General features: G+C 41.7%; 1 protein-coding gene across 3 annotated transcripts in view; it reads right to left on the bottom strand.

The window, feature by feature from the left end:
• Positions 1 to 236: 236 nt before the first annotated feature.
• Positions 237 to 10,280, bottom strand: part of MICAL2 (microtubule associated monooxygenase, calponin and LIM domain containing 2) — a 107,682-nt gene continuing 97,638 nt past the window's right edge. For all 3 annotated transcript variants that reach the window (XM_017726308.1, XM_017726309.1, XM_017726310.1), the window contains 4 exons: positions 9,154 to 9,247; positions 3,672 to 3,771; positions 2,400 to 2,473; positions 237 to 1,516 (listed from right to left, as the gene is read on the bottom strand). In XM_017726308.1, coding sequence (XP_017581797.1) covers positions 1,332 to 1,516; positions 2,400 to 2,473; positions 3,672 to 3,771; positions 9,154 to 9,247 — 453 coding nt within the window. In that variant the 3' untranslated portion in view covers positions 237 to 1,331. The remainder of the gene's footprint in view (positions 1,517 to 2,399; positions 2,474 to 3,671; positions 3,772 to 9,153; positions 9,248 to 10,280) is intronic.

Raw genomic sequence — 10,280 nt, 5'->3', positions numbered from 1 at the left:
AGTTTAAAGCTTTTTTAACAGGAATGCTTCTCTCTTTGGCTGTACCATAGGCAGATGCTGCAAATTAGCACCATTCATGAAATAATGAGAACATCAAATCTTCTCAGAGCACGAGGTAAAATGATATTCAGAAAGAAACAGTCTTTCAGTTTTTTTCAGTTTGAAAATCTAGTGCATCACACATACAGTTGGGAATGTTACCAATCTTAAATTGCAGAATTATCTCAGATTTAAGAAGGTACTTAAATTAGGAGAATTTCTGCACTGTTTTGCCAATATCTACAAATGCATGTACCAAAAGGATAGGAGATGGTCCCTTTAAGCAAAAAAAGTGCATATATTCTCAAGCAGCAAGATAAATGTAATTTAAACATAGCACAGTATTTTCTATCAAATGTTGATATTAAAAACTCAACATTTTTTGCAGTCATTTTAAGGGATTATTCTCAGGGAGGTCTTTAAATGCTATACCATTCATCACACTCAACAATACAACTTGAGATGTATGTTCTGAAGGAATTGTAAAGTCTGTCATAGTAAAGCCTGCCCTATAAATATCAATTGGGTGAATTACTATTTTAAAATTATCTTTTATCGTATTTTAAAGACTTTAATAATCTCTGATATACAGAAACTTCTTCGAGCATGTAACAGCTGAAAGGATAGTCATCCCTTTGATAATCCCTTACCATTTTACAAAATGCAGGGATTTAACATTGCTTTAACTTCTTGTTCAAAAATACACAGTGCAATAAAACTTATAAATACCTGAAAAATTAATTTCTGACATTGCATTTACAGTAGTTTTAGTAAGTGCTTATATGTAGTCATTAGTCAAATGACTCTTCCTCCACCAGAAATAAAGACTAACACTATTTTTATGAGATGCTTGTTTTCTGACGTTTCTATAGTTGACCATGGCTTGGCTGTGCCAAAATATTAACAAAGCCACACAGAGATTCAGACAAACAGATGGAAAGTAAGGCTGTCTCAGGAATACTAAATGATGTCATCATGTTCCTCAGAAACTCTACTCTGAGCATTAAAATAAAATTCCAAGAGAATAATAGAGCTCTGATTTCCCTTTCACAGACCCTGGTGCCCATCAGACAGGCAAATTCAGTCCAGATCTGTATCCCAGTGATCCTTTGAGCTGACAGTGAAACGGCCGTCTCTGGTGTGAGCAAAAGAACGACTTTAAAGCTTTTGATAACAAAATGATGTGTTTCCCAAATAAGCTGATTTTAAATATGAATTCCTTCATTTGCCACAAGGCTGTATCCCCGTGATAGGGAATACTGCTGAAAGGATGTTTATTTGCATGTGGCTGTTTAAATCCTGCTCAGATGATAACCTGTAGATAAGATAAAGCTTTCGAAGTGCTGGTCTTCTGCTCTTTCTTTCACTCTCTGCTCTTCTAAGGTACAGACGAGTCTGTCCCTTTCTTCAACAACTTTCATCATCTCAGTAAAAATTTCATCCTCCTCATTCAGATCCATCTCATCTTTAAGGCTGTCTAAAAGATCACAAAAAAGAGGTTAAAAACGAGATCACTGTTTGCATTTTAACTGTTAGTGCACAGCTTGAATTAACATTATAGTCAATGACTATAATGAAGTCAATAGTAGTTAGTATTTTTCAAGTTAGAGTTCCGGGTTCAGGGAAATTTTCTCCTGGGTTTGGGCCATTTGAAGTTGACCACTAGGGCTCATAATGTCTAGGGTAGATCTTTTAACAAAAGTTAGACTGGAAGGGATAGGGAAAGCACTAGTTATTTATAAAAACTACTAAGCTGTAGTTTAAATTTAGTTTATAAGGCAAAAATCCCAACATGAAATGTAGTACCTGTAAGAAAATGGAAAGTATTTTTCAGAAAACGTACTAAAAGCTGCTGTCACTTGCAATCCACATGCCTAGAACACAGCAGGATATTTTGGGGTACTCAGTGCTATGGAGCCACTCTTCTCCCTGCATTCCTCCTCCCCATGCTCCCTTTTCAAATGCCACATGAAAGGACAAGCCCAAACTGTAATCCCAAATACCTCAAAGCAGTTCCAAAACACTGTGGTAACCAGCAATGCTACATAAGAGCAGATAACCTCCTTTGTTTAGGTGTCTGAAGAAGTTTCTTCCCATTGCTGCCCATCATCAGCTGGACATGGCTGCCTGGAGAGCACAATTAGTGTAATTACACGTGCAGTGCTTCTGATCCCGTTCAGTGTAGAACTGGGCAGGTCAGCTCAGCTGTCTTCACTAGGAGTCAGAGGAGATCTCACATTTTGCTGGCTGAGCTGCACTCAGAGGGAGCACAGGAGCCTTGGCCACCCTGGTCCTTTTTGGACAAGGGGTTGGCACGGTCTGTCCCTGCGGGCTGGAGCACACTGTCCCCTTTGACTTACCATCAATGGCCATTTTCTCTCTCAGCTTTTGTTCCAGCCTGCTTTGGTGATCCTCCAATTCTAGCTCTTGGGCTCTGGATGCAGCAAAAAATATGTTAAAGAAGAGGCTTTTTTCAGTGAAGACATACATGTTATTTCAATTCCGAGATTCTGTGTTCTGCTTATCCAGTATTTTCTCCTCATGGGCTACCAAGGCTAAAAGGTTTGCCTGTGCCAACATCTCCGGAGCAGCTCCAGAAGTACCACTGCCACCTTTTACATTATGTATGGCATTAAACTCCCCCATACCCAGCAGTGCTTAAGGCTTTGAACCATCTGTGCTTTGTTGGTGGCACCCACAGTGTAACTCTGGATAGGGCTGAGCACTCCCACACGTGAGGGGCCTCACCAGGCCCTCTGCACAGGTCCTGAGGGAGAGGAATTAACACGTGAACACACCCAGACAACAACATTCTGTGTCCTGCGGTGCTAAAAGCAGCCCACTGTTGCTTTTTTAACTCCCAGTGTGAGAAGAAAGCATTGCTACCACAACACCCAATGACAAGGAGAGGGGCAAGAAAGGGTCGGCCCCCCGCAGCATCAGCACAGCCGGGGAGAAACTGGGGTGCAGCTGGAGCTCGTGGCTGGGCTGGGTGATATGGGAATGATAAATGGCAATGAGCAGCCTGCACAGGTGGGAAATCCAGGCGTGAGTAAGGACTGCTGAGGCTCCCATTGCCTTCCCACACTGCCCACAAACAGTGGAGAAAATACCCGAGAGTCACCTCGGCCTGTCTCCAGTGTGTTTGCAGGGAGGCGAGGTGAGGGAGCTACAGCAAACCTTGTTTCCATCAACCACAACAGTGGCATCTGAGGTGGGGTTTATTTGCTTGTTGTGTTGCTGTACCTGCTTGTTTCATTGCTGTAGTGAATTTCTGGATCTTTTTTTCCTATGTCCAGTAAAACCAGATGAATTTGTCAGACTATTTTTCTTCCCAGGAGAAAGCGCCCCAGTGTTCATTAGACCCATATTATGTGAAGGCAGAGCTCTCTGTGCCACATTGGTTCAGAGTATCATATAGGATTGAAATATTTGAACCACTGAGAGAGGGAAGGACGAGGAGGCCCCAACTACAAATCTGTGTTCAAACAGGTTGTAGCTACTCTGGGTTTTATTCCACAACTGTCTGGAACTGCAGCACACAGCAAGGTGTTCAGGTACATTGTGAGATGTGAGTACACTTTTTTCCTCTCCCCTCCCCATCTTTAATACTAATGCTTGTCCTTACTTACATAATCAGGAGCTCAGACTCATAACGCATTAATTTATTCTTCTCCATGACCAGCTCAAACCATTCATGTAGCATCTGATTTTCATCCTTTGTGCCTGAATCTGTGTAAAATAGGAGACTTCAGTGTGCTTTACCAGCTTTCTTTCCAATGCTTTTGCCAACTAAGTTCTCTTTCAGTAGTCCTCCTTGTAAGCCCACATTATTCAAATGGAGATGGTTTTGCTGTATGCAACTTCCACCACTAATGGCTGGGTACAACAAGTATAACATTTTTTTGTCTCTTTTTTGTTGACTGTTGTGGCTAATTGCCGTTAAAGATGCACTGGATTTTAAAACACTTTTGTCTTAAAGATTTTCCTTTCAAATAATCACATAGACTTTAATAGGCACTATTTCTGTCTCTTAGCTCTGCCTTTGATAAGAGAGTTTTCTCTGTTGAAACTGGGCTTCAGAGCTGAGCTATGTCTAAGTGGATACTCCATTAACACAATCAGCCTTCAGGATGCACATGCTGGCAAGTATCAACTTAACCTCTGCTTCCAGTGGACATCAGACACACAACCAAATCCTCTTCAAATTTCCTTTCCCTTGTCAGCTGGCCTCTAAATCTGCAGCTGCTTTGAATGACAAATCTGTGATTACTGGGTGGGTTTATAACACTTTGGGCTGGGGCATCACTGGTAGACAGTCTTCCTCCCAAAGAGCTCACAGCTTGACTCTGCCTTGCTGAAGAAAATGATGGATCTCTTTCATCAAGTGAGGACCTTTACTCTCCTAAAATACCATCTGTACAAAACTCTTTGGCAAGGAAGAACCCCTGGGTGTTTTCAAATGGCAAGTCAGAGAACATATGTATTTCTTTTCCTTGCTGTCCTTTGTAACATCCTCATGACCTCACATTTTCCATTCATTTTTTTCCCAAAACAAAGCCACCCCACCTCCCTTTGTTGCAGAATTACAGTGGCAGTGATGGCACTGCCAACACACCTCCCACTTCTGTTCTGCCCATCCACTGCCTGCTGCCACAAAATGGTGATCACTTGTAGGAAGCAAGTATCTTTCACTGCTCCAGGTTGAGGCAACAATCTAAGCGACACACTGGCACCTTCAGAAGCATAAAGCCAACAGCCAGCCCATGCTCCTGCCCCAGCACATGGTATTTGCACTCCCCACCACACATGGAAGCAGGGATGGCCAGACTTAGGATGCAGCAAAAGGAGTACTGCCAGCAGGCAGGGGAACCAGTTCTTTGCTCCTCAGTCCTTACACCACAGTGCTAGATAAACAACAATAAAATCCCCACAAACCAGCCTGGCTGTTTTCTATGGATGGAAGCTTATATGATTTCTCGTACTTTAAGAGGACTGCACCTGTATTTTATGTGACTGAGAGCACTGAAACTTAACCCAAAATGTCTCAGGTTCAAGCTCCAGAGACATCAATTACAAGAGTATCACTAAACTAGATTACCAAGGGGAGAGACAGACAGAGTCCTGGGCAGTTCAGCAGTGTTTCTGATGCCTTTCTTTCTTGTCATTTTGAAATGTGCTTTATATTTTTTGCCCCAGGTATTACCCTCTTGTCTCTACAACTTAAGCTGCCCCTCACTCTTAGGTCAGAGCCAGGATTTGACTCCACTCAAAAGCAGCAGTTTAAAGCCCATATCCTTGGGGCAGCAACGATGTCACCCAGTGAAGCCCTTTAGCCATCTTCCTGAGCCAAGAGAAATTACTGGGTGTTTGGGATCACCAGCCCATTTGCATGCCTTCACCAGACACCATCATCCCAGGGAACCCAGGTCACCTCCTGCCAGCACCGGAGGAGTTACCTGGGCCCATGCTGGTGTGGGTGCAGTTCTGCAGTTTGTCATCAGGACTTGACCCCAACTGGAAATTACCATGAAACAGGAGGATAAAACAGCAGGAGGAGGCAGAGCAATCCCTCTTCAATTTCTGCCTGATTCCATTAAAACTTGGCAGTAATGGATGTGTTCCTGTGGGATCTTCCAGGTCAGCAAGCGGTGATAAAAAGTGTCTTCTCAGAGTGACTGCAGGAGCGGTCCTTGCTGGAACATGCCAGTTTCTTACAGATCCAGTTCAAGGATGCAGCATAAGTATTCAGAGCCTTAGGTCTTTGTATGCCACCATAAGAAGTTATCATCAAACTTTGATTTATTTTACTGTCAGTAAAAACACTGCAATCACTGTTATGCATTAAGTGTGGCACAGACACAAAATGTTACTGTTCCATTTTTGTTGTTTCCTTGTTTAGGCAAAAATAGTCTTTCTTTTAACTTTTACTCTTTACACGCTAAAATCACTGTATCTCTAATAAAAGACTGTGTATTGTAGGTTGATTGAGGTAAGCAAAGATAACACACTTTGCAGAAGAACATTCATTTTTGCAAAATCCTCAGTGCAAGATGAAATAAAAGTAGCCCTTGTTTTGCCTCCTCCTCCATCCCACAGAATGCCCCCTAAGTGTTCCCAGGGGCATTTTTTCCCTGAGATTTTCAAATGTTTGTTACTACCAATGTTAATTGTTATTTAAGTCTGATGGAGTGCTCGATGCCTTCCAAGGGCAGACCAAACCAAAGAAGCATTTTGCATAATGCAGTTTGACAGATCTTTCTAAAGGTTAGAGGGAAAACAGTTTGTGAGTTTGTTTTGTGTTGGCCTTTCCCTAGAGCATTGCTAAAGCAAACGTTTCCTCCTGGTTTATCCAAGTCTCGTTTGACTGAGATCCATTTGAAAGTCAGACATTCTTCTAATTACATCATAGGTGTTTCTATTTTCATCACTTTGGAAGGAATTGTACAGGCTGTGGAGGAGTATTTACTGAACACTCCTCTCAAAACCTGAACCTTCTGTTCTCCAGATTGACGCTCCACTGTCCTTCCTTACAGTCACCACACAGTAAAGGGGTCTTGGCCAGTTTGCACCATTATAGGTACAGTTAAACCTCATATTCCTTACTTCTACAGGTTTACAACTGATTTCTTTTGACTATGTTGAAAATTCCAAGACACCTTGGATCTGTTTTTTATGAAATCAAAAACTAGCTACAACATGTGCAGATATTTGTTCGCCTTCCGAAGCACCGAGACATTTCTTGATGTTCTCTCTCAACGTAGGTTTTCTTCTTTACCATCATTGTTCATGATTTGTTTAGTCAACTGAGCCATTATGCTAATTTCAGTGGAAAACGTGTTTTGAGATTTTTATTTCTGTATTTTCTTGTAGGCAGAAGCTCTCCATAAGCCTTCACAAATGTCAGTGGAAAACAAAGCAACGGTATATCAGTGATTTATTATTTGGTATTTTGAAGTGGAATAAAGGAAATAACGAGCATGAAAAATTACTCATAGGACTGATACTATTTTTCTCAGGTTTTTTGGGGTGTTTTTTGGGGGCCTTGTTGTTTTTTTTTTTTTAATGCATGAATTGTTGTCACTACAATTAGAAGATCATCAAAACCTCATTTTGCTCATCAGTCTTCATGGCAGTTGTTTCGCACCCACGCATGTTCTCTTCTAATTCAGTTGAGGAGCTAATGAATAACTCCCCCTAACAAAGGGGCCATTCATCCCAGGCTTACAGAATTATTAGAGGAGAGTTACGTAAATGTCACTGAAGACTGGTGTTTGCAGGCCTGCCTCTAAATTTGGTTATTCACAACCTTTGCAGCTCAATATTATTGCTGAACTGTGATCGTTTTCTAATTACCTTAATAATACCTATTAAATCACTTGAATTGCATAAGCGCAGACCTGCTTAAATACAACTTAACCTAATAAACACTGGTCATTCATTAAACAATAATGCTCATTATTTTTAGGAAGCTTGAACAGAATATTAAACTCACCAATTCCTGCATCATTACACATTTGTTATTACAAGCAACAAAGCACTCACATTTTGTCTGGGAAACTCACAGCTTCGTGCTTTTGCACCAGAAGAGTTATTGAGAGACAGTAACATCCTACGTTTCAGTATCTGCCCTATTTGTAACTGGCCACCTACACACAAACAATCAACAGGGAGAAAAAACCAGTACTTTCACCTTAATGAGGGCAATCCAATTACCAAGGATGGTAAGAGAATGAGAAGCATCGATCTCTTGGCAGACAGCCTTCTTTAGGAAATGCGATTGTCAAAACAGCAACAACAAGAAGTGGCTCTAGGCCATTTATCCTGGTATTCGGTGTCTATCCCAAGAGCTAGAAGATTCTTGTCCCTCTCTATTTTTGAGGTTTCCAAAAAACAACCACCTTTATACAAATCAGAAGAAAAAAGCTAACTCTCCAAATCCTCAAAGCATTTTTAGCAGACTTTCTCACGGGCAGTAAGGTGGGTGCTGTTTGATAAAGGGTTATGATTTCATTTAAGAAAAATAGATGCTAGCCTTTTAAATAAAATTTGGAATAGACTGACACGATCAATTCTAGGAAATTAGTTAATAAATATAAAAGGTTGGGCGAATGCTCTCTTGCCAAACTGATTAGTGCAGCGTCAGAATAGGGGTGAGAGGAGCTATGAAATATGGCATTAAAAAGGCCAGCATGTAGCGTTGGACTGGATTGCCTGGTTAAGACAACAAGATCAGGTGCTAAAATATATCTGGGTTTTCCGTGTTGTGCAACTGCCTGTCAGGAAAACACAAGGCTCAGTTTTCTAAAGTGGAGGTGAAGACACATTTGCATTCAGGCTGTCAGTCCCTCCCGCACAGAACCCCCGCCCCCTCTGCAGTCCTTTACGTGCATGGTTCACACGCCCATCCCCATTTTGAGCCTGGCAGGAGCCCCAGCTGTCCTGTCCCTGTGCTTCACCCCGTGTGTGCTGGGGAGCAGTGCCAAGGCTGGGCCAGTGGCAGGATCCTACAACCCTCGGGGCTTGGGAGTGTCGGCTCAGGTGAGGGAAAACCTTGCCTCTGGCTGGGGCCAGGGTGACATCCCTGTCATCTTCTGCCCACTGGGTGAAAAGCTGTGCTGCTGGGATCTCTGTGTGTGCTTGCATGCTGCTGTTGCTATAGCATGGCCACTGGCTCTAATCATATTAATGGCATTTCACACTCCAGGAAAGTCATTAAGGACTCTGTTACTAGGCATGGGCTGCTGCTGGCTTGGTAACTGAGATACAGCTCCTGGAAACCTCACTGGTTCCCTCCACAAGATGAAATTAAGCTCAGGATGGGACTTAAAAAAAAAAAAGGGGGAGGTGAGGGGAAAAGTAAATTCAGGTTCAATAGCATTGTAAATCATTCCAAATCTGTGATAACCAACAGAACATTTAAAGCCTTCAATGTAAAGGTACTTCAGCTAACAAAGAGTTTGAGAAAATGCTTAAAGAATTATTTTTGTCCTGCCAGTTATTGTTCCTTTTCAGATTTTGCATCAAACTATTTCCATGACAACCATTAAAACCCTCTGCTTTGAAACAGGTTGAAAAACCCACCACCAAACAAGCAAACACTGCTTTGTGTACCTGCTTCTCCTCTTAGTTCTCTCTCCAGTTCAACACCAAAAATCTCCAGAGCTCTTTGTCTTTCCTCCAGTTCTTCTAGTTGGCGCTGGACTGCCTGCAAAAATGTAATGATATAAAAGCTACAGACAGAGCTTCAAAATTCGGAGACAAAAGATGGTCTCAGTGCTTAGAGAAACAGCTTGCAAAGGTCTTGGAGGAGTCGTGGCTCTTGCCAACTCATGGAGTGTTCCAAGCACCTAAGCAATTTAAATATGCTACTAGATGTCAATCACAATTTTATGGGGGTATCACAGGTACCAAAAGAACCTCAGTTTTTTCTGAGTTTTAGCTCTCCCATTGTAAAAAAGAGATCGTAATGTTTCTGTGTCTCACAAGGCGTAAAAAGTCAATACTTTCATATTCAGAGACATATATTCTGAGATATTACATTGATAAAGCTCATATAAATAGGGAAGGTTTACAGCTAGAAAGCTCTGCTAGCTATTTTATTGTCCATGGGATTTTTTTGGTTTTCTTTCACATTTCACAAGCTTTTGACCCAGAAAGAAAAGGGTCTAATAGCTAAGATGTGACAATTCAGTGGCACTTCAGGAAGGATTTCTACATCCATTGTCCATTCCCTTTTAAATAAGATTTTCAGAGGTGTGGTGGGGATAAAAGGCGTGAAACACCTTAAAAGGTTGAAATGTCAAAGACAGATGCTCAGCAGTTCCCATTTCAGGCTGTGTTAGGGCATCCCAAGCCAAGCCCTCAGCAACAGCCTAATACGAAAGATCATTCAAAAAGTTTGGACTTGATTGTCTCCACAAAGCAGTAAAATAAGAGTAGTCTGAGATCAAATTGTGCAGAAGTGCATTTACAAATCTTAAACTGTAATTGGGAATTATAACACGTCAGTAGAGTCCAGAGCTTTCCTAGCATTTTCTGAGGAGCAGGGCCTGTATAAAATGAAGTGACTTTCCATCATTAAGGAAAAATATGGTTCACTTTCATTGTTATGGCAGGGAGAGAACAAAAGCCATCACTGTATTTTTGTATCCTCCTGTAATACACAGAGGTAATCGCCGAGTTTCTTACATTCTGTGGGGTTGATGTTATTTCCCCTTTCTATATCTTTCCCTCTTCAG

Source organism: Corvus brachyrhynchos, unplaced genomic scaffold, assembly GCF_000691975.1.
Source record: "Corvus brachyrhynchos isolate BGI_N302 unplaced genomic scaffold, ASM69197v1 scaffold281, whole genome shotgun sequence".
Lineage (NCBI taxonomy): Eukaryota > Metazoa > Chordata > Aves > Passeriformes > Corvidae > Corvus > Corvus brachyrhynchos.
The sequence above is the reverse complement of the archived record's forward strand: the minus strand, read 5'-3'. Positions and strand labels throughout refer to the sequence as shown.